Genomic DNA, 14063 nt, shown 5'->3' with positions numbered 1-14063 from the left:
ATGCTTTTGTGATCCTAAATGTACCACTTGGAGTTCGGGCTCATCAGTTTTATTGTACATACGTGCCTACAAAATTTGTGTTAGACATAATGCGTTAGGCATAGTGCCCCTGTCTATTTTCAAATGTATTTTTATTTTCCTTTAGTTTGTTAAAATGTATATTTTAAGCAATAAATGAGTGTGTGTCAAGGTTAACTGCATGTCAGTACTTAGGAAGCCATGGAATGCATGACTTGTTGAGTAACAAATGTATTGTTGTTTAATCAACTAATTCAATTCACTCACTCTGTATTTAGTTATTTTAAAAGTTTTAATTTGAAAGATAACTGGATCGAGTCATAGAAGTTTTAACCAACCGACATGCTTTGTTGTTGTTTCAGTGAAAACCGTTGTTATAACAGTTTCCTATCCATGTTCTTGCGCCATATGTAGCAATGTGGCACCATTTTGTCCTTTTAAACATAACGTGCATTTGTCATCTCTGTTTTATTTTCACAGAGAAGAACTTAAAACGTCTGGTCTGTGGGATTCATGTCAAAGTAAGTAAAGTAGATCTGGCCAGAATGTGATAGTTTCTTTTTTTTAGGTGCATGGATTGCTCCCAATGAGCATTCATTCGTTTTTTCTAAGCTTGGGTGTGCGTTATGCATATGCCTCTATAAAAAGTCCAGAACGATTTGTAAAGCATTTGTATTTGCATTTGTATTTATTTTTGTTTGGGGTGTTGTGGGGTTGAGGGAGGCAGAGGAGGTGGGTTATTGAAGGGATCCATTTAAGAAGGAGGATCCTAACTGGGTTGGCTTCCTTATTTGCGTCTTTGTCTCTTTTGTATGTTTGTGCTCTCTAGCTTTTTGTGGAGTTCTTCTATAAGTGTTAGTCCCCTAAAGGACTGCTGCTACAGGGCCATTACCATCGGAATTTGCCATGAAAAGCAGGTTATGGCCAAGAATGTATACATATTCTGCACACTCGCTGTGTCCTGCTAAAAGTGTGGGGATCCACACATTTTGAGGGTTCCCACTAGAATTACTATGTGTGAAATATCAGCAGAAACCTGCGGCAGACGTACCCGCCTTTCTCGGGCCTTAAGTGAATCTAGTGGCAGCAGGAACCCTTGCAAAGTGTCGAGAATGGTTTGTGAACCCGGTAGGACAGAAGTCTGGAATCTTTGGCTCTACAGATGTATTGGTCTACGACTACCCTCAGATCTAGCCAACATAGTCAATAGTGAGGGATCATGGGAATCGAAGTGCAAAACAAATGGCGAGCCACAGGTTGCATTCAGTGGGGACGTGGGGAGGATGTTCCCACACACTTATTGGGAGACAGGTGTATATTGGTACTACCAACGTTGTTTACTCTGACATGATGCAAGCTTTTCGGATTCCAGCGTCCACCTTCTCTTCCAAAACTAGCCATAATACACCTAAATTGCATGTGTTTGATTTAGAATTAAAAAAACGTAAAAGTCTGTACAGATTGCAAAAGAGGGAAGCTATGAATCTCCCAGTTAACATCAGGTTAGTTATAGGCCTATTGTGCTATTAGATGCGCCGGGGAAGATTTTCTCGCGAATAATTCTTAGAGAGCTGAACAAGTGGTCTGCGCAGGCTGAGTATAATGACCCCTTTCAGTCGGGTTTTGTAGCCGGGTTGGTCACCATCCCAAATATTATCACATTGAATATGCTTCTGTCTGATCATGCATCGCGGAAACACTTTATATTTGGCATTTGTCGACTTTAGAGTTGCTTTTGACTCCATTGATCAGCTCCTTTTACACAACAAATTGGTTAAATATAACTGTCCGTCATCCCTTGTGGCCTTAATTGTTTTGTTACACACCAACACTTCGATGCAGGTCAGATTATCAACGGGGGTGATATGTCATCATAATTTCGTACATACAGAGGATTAAAACAAGGGTGCATACTTGCCTCTACGATATTTAACCTTTTTATATATGATTTGTGTGTGGCACTTAGTCAAATCTTGAGTGATCCACTGAGTCTGGGCCTCCATAGAATCCCCTATCTTCTCTACGCAGATGATCTCGTACTCCTTTCTAAAACTCACATTGGTTTGCAAAACTTATTAATTGGTTTAGAAACTTATGTAAACGAGAATCATCTGATAATCAACACAGCTAAAACTCACACGATGGTATGTAAATGGCAATCTTGTATCAAGGCAAAAGCATTCAAGTGGAAGTTACAGAACTTTATCCTTGAAAAAGTACCTCAGTATAAATATCTGGGCATATCGATCTCGGAAACCGTGACAAATCCAGGGTATGAGCTAGAATTAAGAAGCAAATTACGTTCCTTGGTATCTCAAGTGAAAATTTTAATGGGCAAATTTGGCAAGTTCACCTTAAAGCATGTGTTGACCTTCTACCACCAAAAAGTCATTCCAATTTTGACTTAAGGATCTGAAGCCCTAGCTCTGAAAGACGCCTCATGGTGGAAGAAATTGGAATGGTATTTTTGGAAGCAAGTTTTACATCTCCCAGCTTGCATTCCTTTACCATTAATACGCTTTGAGCTGGGTTCACTATCTATGCATTCATATGTCATCTGGAAATACTGTGCTGTTATGCGTAAATGCCTTTTATCCTTGAACTCTCCAAATATTCTAGGCAAGGTGGCCAATCATCTGCTGAATCAAAATCAGATATTTTCACAAACCTGGTGTAAATTCACCATGAATGCACTAGCAGATGCTTCAATAGATTTAGATCTACATTTATTAAATGAAAGCCGTGCCAAATTAAAGATTCTTCAGCATGATTGGTGTGTCAATCAAAATAGATGCCTAGTTTATAAAGACTTTGATCGTAAATTATTTGGTCACAAGCCATATAGAACTATGGCTGATTATTTGTTCAAATTTCCTTCTTCAAAAATTTGACAGAAGTTTCTCCGCTTCCGTCTAAATTTATGGCCAACTTTAGATGTTCTGGCCCGTAGGAAACTAATTTTAAGAGAACAAAATCAGTGTCGATTTTGTAACATACCAGACCAAAAAGAGACATTGGAACACTGCATAGTTTACTGCCGGCAATTGATGTCCATTCGAAAGCTCTTTTTTAAAAACTTTTTCGAGGAACAAAATCTGTACATAAATACGGACATTTGGCAACTAATATTCTCATGCCCTACATTAGCCATTAAGATAGCCATTGTACAGTTGTTGGACTCTATATTCCCAGACATTTGACACTACAATTAAATTGTTAATTATAACTGTCTATGAATTTTAAAGAGTTATGGCAATAGACTGCCCTACATTATGTTAAATAGGTAAATAATTTGTATCTTGCTGTACTGTGTAATCTGCTTTTAGTACAAGTATGTTTTCTTTTCATATTGTTTTCCTTTTACATTGTACTTACTATTTTTTGTATATTTCTTTTCTTTTGGTGTATGTGTGTTTTTTTTTTTAATTATAAGTTTCAATGTAAAAGTTATTGGATTCTGTTAATTGTTTTGTAATTTGAAAGGTTGATTTTATCAACTAAACAAATAATAAAAAAAAAACGAATAAAAAAAACATATATATATATGTATATCACACTTATCAGACTTTACATTCTTTACCCGCCTCTTACCTGTCCCAGCAAACCCCACTTACCTGAACTCTGGATCACCTTTATTCAACTCTGGGAAATTGATTAAAAGGCAAAGGTGTAGTGAATCCCCATTCTCCTAAGGAAGAAACCGTGGGTTATAATAACTTTTTAAACCCACACAAGGAAAGGAAAGGCAGATAATGAAATGCTGGTGTACAGTTTATACAGTAAACAAAAAGCCTTAATTGAGAGACAACCTGGCCGGGTCTGTCTCAAGGTATTTTCTTGGCTGCAGGTCTTACTCTTCTCTGCTTCAACATGTTTATCTGGCAGGCAGGGCAACATAAGCAGTGTGTGGGATGCCCCAATGTTCTAATAAGCTGGGCTGCGTATGCTAGAAGCAGCCCAGCACAGGTTGGTCCTTTTCCATTGTTATGGCTGGGCTGATTATGCTAGGTGTAGCTCAGTGTTCATTGGAGAGTGGGGGCCCCAGACAAATGCTCTACCTGGGCTAGGCCTTGGATGCTGTGGCAAGTAGGAAGAAGGCCACTGACACTGAGGACGTGATCCACAATCTTCTAGTCAAGTAATGATACACGGCCTAACTTTCCCTAGGTCTATGGGCAGTCCCTACCTATTTTTCTAACAAAGGTGCTTGTTTGTCAGTCATGAATGTCCAAAGAAATAAGTCTGCTGTCCAAAGCTACCCTAACTGACCTTACCACTAAATAAAGTAATTTAAGTTAGGAGAATGACTCCCTTTTCATAAGGGTACATCTAGTACCAGTCTTAATATACAATTCACAAATAGTCTCTTGTGACTTCTTGTGTTTGTCTCTTCAGTTCCCAGAAGGAGAACTTGAGCTTTCTTTCTTCACTTTGATTCCCTTTTGGCCAAAGCGGGACTCTCTCCCGGTTAGGTCCCACTTGCCTCTACCACTAGGGAGGGTATTGCAGAGTGGGCACACCTCTGTAGCCACACAGGGGAATGGCGGTGGGGGGGTCCCCCATGTGGAAAAGGGACCAATTCCTTCTTGTTAGTATTTATTTTCAATCCAGAGAACTCACCAAATTCCAGTACATCCAAAATAATCGGCGCCAGGTTATCTTGGAAGATTCTTGACAAAAATCACCATATCATCTGCATAAAGGGACACCACCACCTTATGATTATATACCTGCACCCCCCTTTGTACATGACCATCTCTCAATAATTCTGCTAATAGCTGAATCGCCAGAGCAAACAGCAAGAGCGAAAGTGGACACCCCTGCCTCATGCCCTACTTGAGTGACAAATTTGTTGTTAGTTGACCATTCACCCTGACTTTAGCAGTGGGAAAGGTATAGAGCAGTGAGACCATAGAGAACACTCTTCCCCCATTCCCATCCTCTGCAGCAACGTAAAGAGGAAGGGCCACTCCACCAAGTCAAATGCATTCTCAGCATCCAATAGTGCTGCCACAACAGAATCTGACTGACGCAACACTGACATCAGACCAAAGATACAACGCAACCCATTGGCTGTGGTTCACCACAGTATGAAGCCTGACTGATATTCTTTAACAGGGACACATAAGGGTTGCCAATCTGATAGCTAGCATCTTTGCCAATATCTTATTATCCAAGTTAATCAATGAAACAGGGCGATAAGATGAACATTCATCTGCCACCTTCCCAGACTTCAATAAGATAGTCACAACTGCCCCCCTCATAGTAGGTGGCAATTTCCCGTCGTGCAGCACCTCCCGGTACACTTCCACCAGAGGAGGAGCCAGATGTCCCCAAAAAATGTCTAAAACTCTGCAGTAAAGCCATCTGGGCCTTCCCAGATGCCAGTGCCTTTATGGCCTGAAGAATTTTCTGCTTTATGGGTCTGTATAACCATTCCCGCTCCTTCTCCTCACACCAATAGAGTGCCACCCGATCCAAGTACTCATTTAATTCGTCCTGCGATACCTGCATGCACGTAGAGTAAAGACGAGAATAAAAACCCTCAAATTCCTGAACAATTTCCCTGTCACCAAAATGCAGAGCCCCCCTGCCCATTCCGAACAGATGTAATATATGACCTGTAATTGTCAGCACAAGCCACTCTCGCTAGTAATCAGCTGGGCCGTTGACATTCCCCATATTGATTAACTGCCATTCCCCTCACACCTTCCACCCTGCCCCCCAAGGAACTTCACCTCTCGCTGAGCCACTGCTCGAAACCGCTCCAATTCCTCTGTCTTGTGCTTAGTAACATCCTCCTTGAAACCCGGCTCAGCTTGCAAACGCTGAATAGTTGCCTCACTAGTCATCAATTCCCTTCTTATCAATCTCAAAATTCCAGATTTTCGTGAGATGCACTCCCCTCACCACGCATTTGAAGGTTTCCCATAGCACTCAGTATGAGGTAACCAAACCTAGATTATCCACAGAAAAGTTATCAATAACCTGCATAATCTCATTTGAGAACACTGCATCAAGTTACCCCTCACTTTTAAAGACCCAGGCCGGTCATGCCCCCAGCTGCCCCGGAATCTCTATAGCTAACAGCACTGGCACGTGATCCAACAGAGTTTGTGCCAAAATACTAATCGTCTCTACCCATCCAGCCATCCTCTCGGATATCAAAAAGTAATCCAAACGACAGGCCGATCTGTGGAGCAGCAAGTATAGCCCCTCTGATCGCTGTGTCTAGCCCTCCAAATATCACTAAATTCCCACTCCCAGCACAGGTCCAACTGCTAAGCAGTCAGTATTAGGGGAGACCTCTGAGCCCCTCCTGTGCTGTCTACCTCAGACTCCAACACTGTGTTAAAATCCCCAGTCCACACCAGTATCCCAGAGGCGCTCTGATCCAGCTGATCCTCTATCCATTCCAACATGCTCACCTCATCTTGATTCGGACCATAGTAGTGTGAAGAACTCATGGTACCAACAGTAAGAGTAAAACACAAAGCTACATGTTTTCAACACCGTTATTGTAACTTGATTGGGGTTGGCAAAACTCCTATCTGACCCTATAACTATGATGGGAGTGATCTCGACTATCATATAATAAGAAAACAGTCTTTGTCCAAAGTATAACAGTTAAGCTTATAAACCTAATGCCTGCTCTTACTCTAACATAAGAATGTAGAAAAGGGAAATGTAATATAAAGCAAAAGAAACCAATATTTGAGATAAATGTCAGAATGGCAGTGTGAGCAAGGGTTGACTCTCGTCCCACGTTGTATAGCACAGGGTTGGGTGGATCACTCTGATCACTGGGCACACTGTGGCATACGTACACGGCTCGACGAGCAGCTCAGCCTTCCAGGACCTTGTTGACCTTTTGCTTTCAAGTTATTTGGGTCACCTTCTCAGGTTCCCGGTACCCAAGTCCAGGTCACCCTTATCAAATAAGTTCACTCACAGTTTCTCTAGGAGGCTCCCCTCTGCCGGGCTCAAGCCTCTGTTGTTTCTCAACAAAAAGTTCCTGGATATAGTCTCCCCTTTTCCGGGCTCAAACCTTTCAATTTCCTTGTCTAACAAAAAAGTTCCTTTTTACTTTCACTTTCTTTCCGTCCTTATTCCCCCCTGTCAGGCTCACACCTTTTCCTCTTGGGTAGGGCTCCCTTCCCCAAGCTTTAATGCATGTGACATTTTGGCTCCCGCCGCCGGTCTCCAGCCTCTCTCTCCTTTACTTGTCGAAGGCTTTCGCAACAATAAGGTGTTTTGATTGATCCCTCGTGCTTACCACGTCGACCCTCCTTCCATTCACTTTACACCAATGTCGCTTGATTAACAGTTTCTTTCACTTGTTCGCACAACTGTTATTCTTTTGTTCCAATCTTTAGTTCAAGATCTGGTTACTTTTCGTTCATTAACTTTCCGCTACCTCTACAGCTTTAAGATACCTTACAGAGCCTTTTCGATTGGGAAATCTCTTCTTGCCGGACCACTATGTTACTTTATATAATCAGTTCACAGTTTTTATTATGCATTTCTTTCTCGGGTTTTATCAGAATACGCGTAACCCTCACTCTTTGGATACATATGCAAGTATTTCACTTCAACACAAATTGGCCATTTACAGCTTTCATTACAGACAGATCGTGTTAAGATGCTTGGTTCTCTTGTGTCTTCGATGTTTGAAGTCAAGGTTGCTACCACTGCCACCTCTGAGTCTTCCCAACTCTGTTGTTTACCTGGGAGGGTGGCTGATGGCTTTCTTGCACTTGGGTAATTTTTCCTTCTGTCCCGCTAGGCTCTATGTTACAAGTCTTACGGCCTCTTGAAGATAGCGCTCTTACAATAGGGAGCCCTCAGGTCTCTTGCCACTTTGTCTCAGTCCCTCGATTACGTGCCCTCTTTCGTCTGCTTTGCTTCTGCTCTGGAAGTCTTGTTCCCTCTAGTGCACCGCCTTGCTCACTGAGTGCTTGGGCTTTCAGTAGGGACCCTCTGCCAGACTCAGCCTTGCAGCCTCCCTCTTGGTATCCCAAGAGCAACTGCCTTCCCTTTGCTTGGAGGCTCTTTTTAAGTACGTGTGAGATGTTAATGTGCTGCAGGTGGGTGGTCAGGGTTGGGCCTGCCGGACCTTGCCTGTCCTCATTAACAGGACAGCCTGCTGTCAGAAGGGGCGAGTCTGTCCTCTGTGCCTTCGTGTGTTTCTTGCTTGTACTCTTCATCCCTCTAGGTTGCCTTTTCTTCTTGGTATTGTTGGGAAAAGGTGGATGACATGGAATGGCACTGTACATAATTTCTAAAAACGGAGTGGGCGTGTTGGTGATTGGTAACATGACCCTACCTAGTCTTCTCAATGGGGTAGAACCATTGCATATCACCAGAGATGCTCCTCCCATTTTTGGCCTATGGTTCTGCAGTAGGAGTTGTAGTTATTGTCAGGATGGAAGGGGTACAGATAGTGTTGCGGGTGAATGGGTTGTGCGTGATAATATCCTAGAACTACTGAGGGGATGTTGGGTAGAGATGCACTGGAACGGGGGGAATACTGTGTCTTGCCTGAGGGCGTTCCTCCCAAAGTCTCCCAGGGACCCCTTCCCAGGTGATAATCCCTGGCTTGTCCACCCCAGGGTTGGGATCCAAGAGCGACGGCCCTCCCCTGGCCACCTGATTCAGGGATCCCCGGGAATAGCTTGGGAGAAACACCTCAGGTTTCTCACAGTAGTTAATCAATGTGAAAGCCTGCCCATGTATGACTCCCATAACTAAGAGCGCCCTTCCTTCTTGGTCTCTGACCACCTTTGTCAGGCGAAAGCCGACAGCATCACGTATCAAGACACATACCCCCCTAGACTAGGAAGAATAAGAGGAGAAATAGCGAGGGCAACCCCATCTTCGTCCAAATCGTGACTCCCCAGCTGAGGTAAAATGTGTCTCTTGTAAAAACGCCACATCAAAATTATGACACTATCACTTTACGTGCCTTAAATGGGCAGTTCAGCCCCCTAATATTCCAGCTCATGCATTTCAAACCTCTAAACAGCCCAACATGTCCTCTCCCGGAGATTTACCCCAGTGAGAGAGCCTCACCTCAATACCTGCCTATGCCTCCCGTGGGCTGGCCAAGAGTGGGAGGGTCCCAGTACCTTCCAAGGGCGACTCCCCGAACCACTCCCCCCTCCAACAACAACCCAAGTCCCTCCCACTACCCTCCCCAACCTGCCAGACCAATACCCCACCCCCCACACTCCAACTTGCCAGTCGCCACAACACCCTTGTTTTTCCCCCTCGACCCCAACAGCAAACATAAGCTTCTGCATGAGGACGCGCTAGCACCCAGTCACCAAAGCACCCCTGCAATGAGTTAAACCCACCCCTGCCACTCTCACAGAGGAACGTCACTGCAGTTTTCATCAGCCACCACTCCATGCTGCTGCTTCACGGGGAGTTCCCCCCTGGTTCATTGTTCCCCTTCCGGCGCGTGACCCTCGGTAATGATTCCAAAACCGTATTGGCTTCCCCTCATTCTCCCTCCTAGGTTTGGCAGGAAAAAGCATGGCGTACTTCAAGCCCCTCTCCCTATGTCTCTTTTTTCTTTTTTTTTTAAACTTTTATTTTTGGAGGCAGAGGAATACATTAGATACACGCAACAATCCAGCAAGTGAACAGTACAGTCACATTGTTATACGGTACATGAGGAGAGCAACTCATAGTGGTCACAACAATCAACTTAGCTACACATAGGAGAAGTGGGAGAATGGGTTCAGGGTGCAGGAGTAGATTCCGTTGGAGTAGGGGACGAGCCCCCTATGTCTCTTTTTAACATCAATATAAGTCTTCCTGGATGCTTGCACTTTGTCCGAGAAGTCAAGGGAAAAAAAACAGAGTGCTGCACTTTGGTATATCAGTAAGCATTTCTCTATGGCCTTCCGCAAGGATAGATCCCTGTCATGATAGTTCAAAATTCTAGCTATTATTGGCCTAGCTGTCACCCCAGGTATTGGCTTCCTCCCACTGGGGATCCAGTGAGATCTCTCAAAAATACACACCTCTGAAAGGCCCTTGCACCCAAGGGTCTCATGCTACGCAAGAGGACCTCGACCATGAGCTCCATATTGTGCTGATCTACCGCCTCTGGAACTCCGATTATTCTTAAATTATTCCTACACGAATGTGATTCAAGGTCATCCTGCTTGTCAGCCAGTTCCTTAAACGCTCTCCGAAATAGGGCCAGGTCCCTCATGGCCGATGAGGATTCATGCTCGACCGTTGACACTTGCCCCTCAACCTCATCCAGCCTCTCCCCATGCTTATCTAGGCGCACCTGCATGGGATCCACTTTAAATGTTAAGGTGTCCATCTTCCCGTCCAATTATTGGATACCTACCTGCAACTGGCCAAGCTTAAATTTAATATCTCCAAGTGCTCCACTAGGGTGCAGGGAGGTGCCCCCTGGAGAGTCTTCCACTGTTGCCTGATGTTTGGCCGGATTTGCAATTTCGACTGTTGCTTACCAACTTTCTGTGATTTCTACGTGGCGCCACTGCCTGTATGTTACCCACAACAATCTGAAACCTACTTACATAGCCCATTAACCAATTCAAGGTTATGTTAAGTTTAATGAATGACATGTATTCAATATTTAAAATATCATATTTAATTCATTTGCTAAACAGCACAAGTATCAAAAAACATTCTCATAGAAAAATGCATTATATCACATAAAAAATATACACTTTAATAAAAGTGGTGGTAACACAGCACATATTCAAGTTCAAACAACTAATAGAACATTCTCAACAGTAGCTAATTCAACTGTTCTTCTTTCCTACTGTGCGTAACAACGTATATTTTTTATGTGATATAATGCATTTTTCTATGAGAATGTTTTTTGATACTTGTGCTGTTTAGCAAATGAATTAAATATGATATTTTAAATATTGAATACATGTCATTCATTAAACTTAACATAACCTTGAATTGGTTAATGGGCTATGTAAGTAGGTTTCAGATTGTTGTGGGTAACATATTGTGTTTTAAGTAATATGGACATGTCCCTTCCTTTTTTTTGATTAAATAGATATTATATCCCCACTGTGTAGGAGGGATTATCACTGTAGTGTGGGGCAACCCGCGTATGAATTTATGCCACTGCCTGTATCACACTTTGGTTTGCTGCTCACCAATTGTATGGTAGTACAGGCCGCGCCAGGCACAAGGTCACTGCTGCAAACTCCCCCACTCCACCTTCCCCGACTCAGTCCTCACACCCCTACGACTTCCTCAGCATCTTGTGCATACAAGGATCACCAGGCGTACGTACTGCACCTCCAAATCCAACAGTGGGAGCCACAGTAGGAGCCCGTTGCACAATCCTACAGCAGAAATGCATTCTGCATTCCAGAGTCTCACAAGACCCTCTGTACCAGGGCCTCAGCAAAAGCCCAGACGCCCAGTCAGCACAGCAAAGCAAGTATGGCCAATACAATGCCTCTCCCAGCAGCTGTAATTCCTCCTACCCAGGAACTTTCAGCTTGATGGTACAGCCAGTACTCCACCTCACCTTACTTTGTGAAAACGGAATCAAAATATTGAGGCTGAGTACCCCAAAAGGAAATGCACTGAACACAGGTTACTAAGGAACATACAAAGTGTTTTATTTTATACTGAATCCAGTTACAAAAACAGAGCAAAAATCAGATAGCTATCGGCCCTCAGTACAACACAACGAACTCCAGCGTGGTTCAGTGTGTTCAGTGAGAGACGTTGTACATTAGAATGCATTCGCTTTTTATACACTTGGTGGGCGCGATGTCCAGCCCCACTTCGGGTTAATATTCCATTTAATACATCACCGATCTAGGGTTCGTGCCAAGTCTCAAACAACCGCATATAACTGGTTTGCCTTTAATACATGTATCAACAAGCCTATGCAATAACTGTGTATTCTAAGATTTTCCATACAGGCCTTCTTAAACATTAATACAATGTTGTTAAACAAATGTTCTTCGTTCAGTATTTGAATACATTGTCTCAACATGTGCTTGTGGATTAGTTTCATTGCACGAGTAATCCTTCTACACATAGGCCAACAAAGGACAAGGTCTCAGTTCACGACCTCAACAAGTGGCCTGCAGGCAAGTTACACATTAGCTATGTACAGTGGTCAAGACGGCCATGTTGTATTCTGGAATGACATCGTCCACCATTTTAACTCAAAGGGTGACTTTTACACAACAAATCCTAAAATGGTGGCTTGACCTAAAATGGCGGCTTGCATGGATTTAAGGTCAGGACCTTGCAACACGGATTTCTTTCGCAAGCGACTTTCGAGCAGCTTGGCGTAGGCCAATATTAATATATTTATTAAAATAGGAGGCACGATATACTTTCTCTTTCGACAAACGCACCTTTTGGCCTATGCCAAGTGCTAAAAACTACTTTGGATCTCCTTGCAAATAATTCCATGCATCATCGTCCATGCACCCTGAATCACTGTCGGAAATATCTATTGCCATTAGGTAATTTGCTAAAATATCCTTCAACACATATTCTTTGGAAGTCGTATCTGGGGCATACACTTTATGTCCTATCAAACCTATCGCTTGTGCGCAACATCCCCCTAGCATCGAACACATACCAGGTAGACACTGAATACAGCAACAAAGAAACAGGATTCCCAAAATAATTAATAAGACCGAAAGTACTTTCCAACCCCAAGATCGCAAGAAGTCCCAGAACCAAGCGCCTAGATCCCAGTTTTCCTCGGGAACATGCACTTCGGAACTAAGGACGTGCAGATTCTGTATTGCCTTGAAGATAGTTGGGGAGGAATCTGGTACGAAAACAAAGCAAGCGGACCCCATTAATTTGCACACTCCACCCTGCTCAGCTAAAATGACATCTAATGCCATTCGGTTTTGAAGTGCTACTAATCTTATCGCCTTTTGTTCTAACCTCATATTATAGAGTATGTCCATGGTCCGGTTGATGGTTCTCTCCAGTACTCTCGCTAGTTTTCTGATATCTTCTGAATTCGCTATCTGCCCCCAAAATGGCACAACTGATTTAGCTATATCTATCTCCCAAGATTTGTGCTGGGGTGTCACCATTCTTATCCCACTGTGGACGAGCCTTCGAAACTTCTTTTGTACTAGGTATAAACACTCCAGGTAACAGGATCCCTAAATAACAGGTTCCCTGCCAATCCCTGGGCGCCCATGAGAATGCTACATTACCGCAGACAAAGTAGACGGGTTCGCCTACATAAAAAGGTCTGTTCTCCCCAGTCAAATTTGCAACGTTGGCACAACCTAGAACGTTTCCCATTGACTGGGTTCCATTCCTCTGTATGCAAAAAGAAACTGAATCGGGGCTATGGTTAACAGTGTAAGAAGGAGGCATGGCGTCCTTATTGCCTATTGGAGCCATTATAAAGGAAATCAAAGATTGGAAAGGACGAGACAGTTTATCAGAAGGCCTAATAGAAGCAACATTCGGTTTACTCCTATTTGCAAAAAGCGAGCATCCCAGGGGAGTCAAAACACGTTTGTCAAAACTATTCAAATTGGTGCCATCAAAGTTCCCTGAGATGCTATCATTCCATCGGCCAAAAAACAGTGCTCCAAGAGAAGCATAGCAAGCATTTGTCAACGGTAAAGGATGAATATACCAACCTAGCCCCTTAACCCCGTGCTGCGGTAAATGTGAGCATACCCAACAGTTAGATTTATTAAAAATGGCATGTGTAGCATTCATGATAAGCAGTAAAGTGTTATTGTGGTACCTTTGTCTGTGCTGGGAATCCCGAGGGGATAAAGTATGCAAATGTACAAAGGGAGTAGGAACAATGGGTGCACTTTCAGTAGGCAACAAAAGTTCTAAAGAGTGAGTTTCCTCGAGGTACCACAATCCTAACGCAGCGACTATTAAAAACCCAAATATCATTATAAAAATACAGCAATACATTTTCGGGGCCCAGGCATTTTGTCCATTGTCCCGGTTGGTCAACCCCTTATTTACAAGTCCCATACAAGCGGTAGCGGTGGCGGGCATCGTAGTCT

General features: G+C 43.4%; 1 protein-coding gene across 3 annotated transcripts in view; it reads left to right on the top strand.

Annotated features, from left to right (window-relative positions):
• SRRD (SRR1 domain containing) overlaps positions 1-14063 on the top strand; it is a 646159-nt gene that overhangs the window by 120206 nt on the left and 511890 nt on the right. For all 3 annotated transcript variants that reach the window (XM_069619374.1, XM_069619375.1, XM_069619376.1), the window contains exon 2: positions 499-539. In XM_069619374.1, the coding sequence (XP_069475475.1) occupies positions 499-539 (41 nt within the window). The remainder of the gene's footprint in view (positions 1-498; positions 540-14063) is intronic.

Source organism: Ambystoma mexicanum, chromosome 10, assembly GCF_040938575.1.
Source record: "Ambystoma mexicanum isolate Mex_15411 chromosome 10, UKY_AmexF1_1, whole genome shotgun sequence".
Lineage (NCBI taxonomy): Eukaryota > Metazoa > Chordata > Amphibia > Caudata > Ambystomatidae > Ambystoma > Ambystoma mexicanum.
Note: the sequence above shows the minus strand (reverse complement) of the source record. Positions and strands in the feature narration are given on the sequence as shown.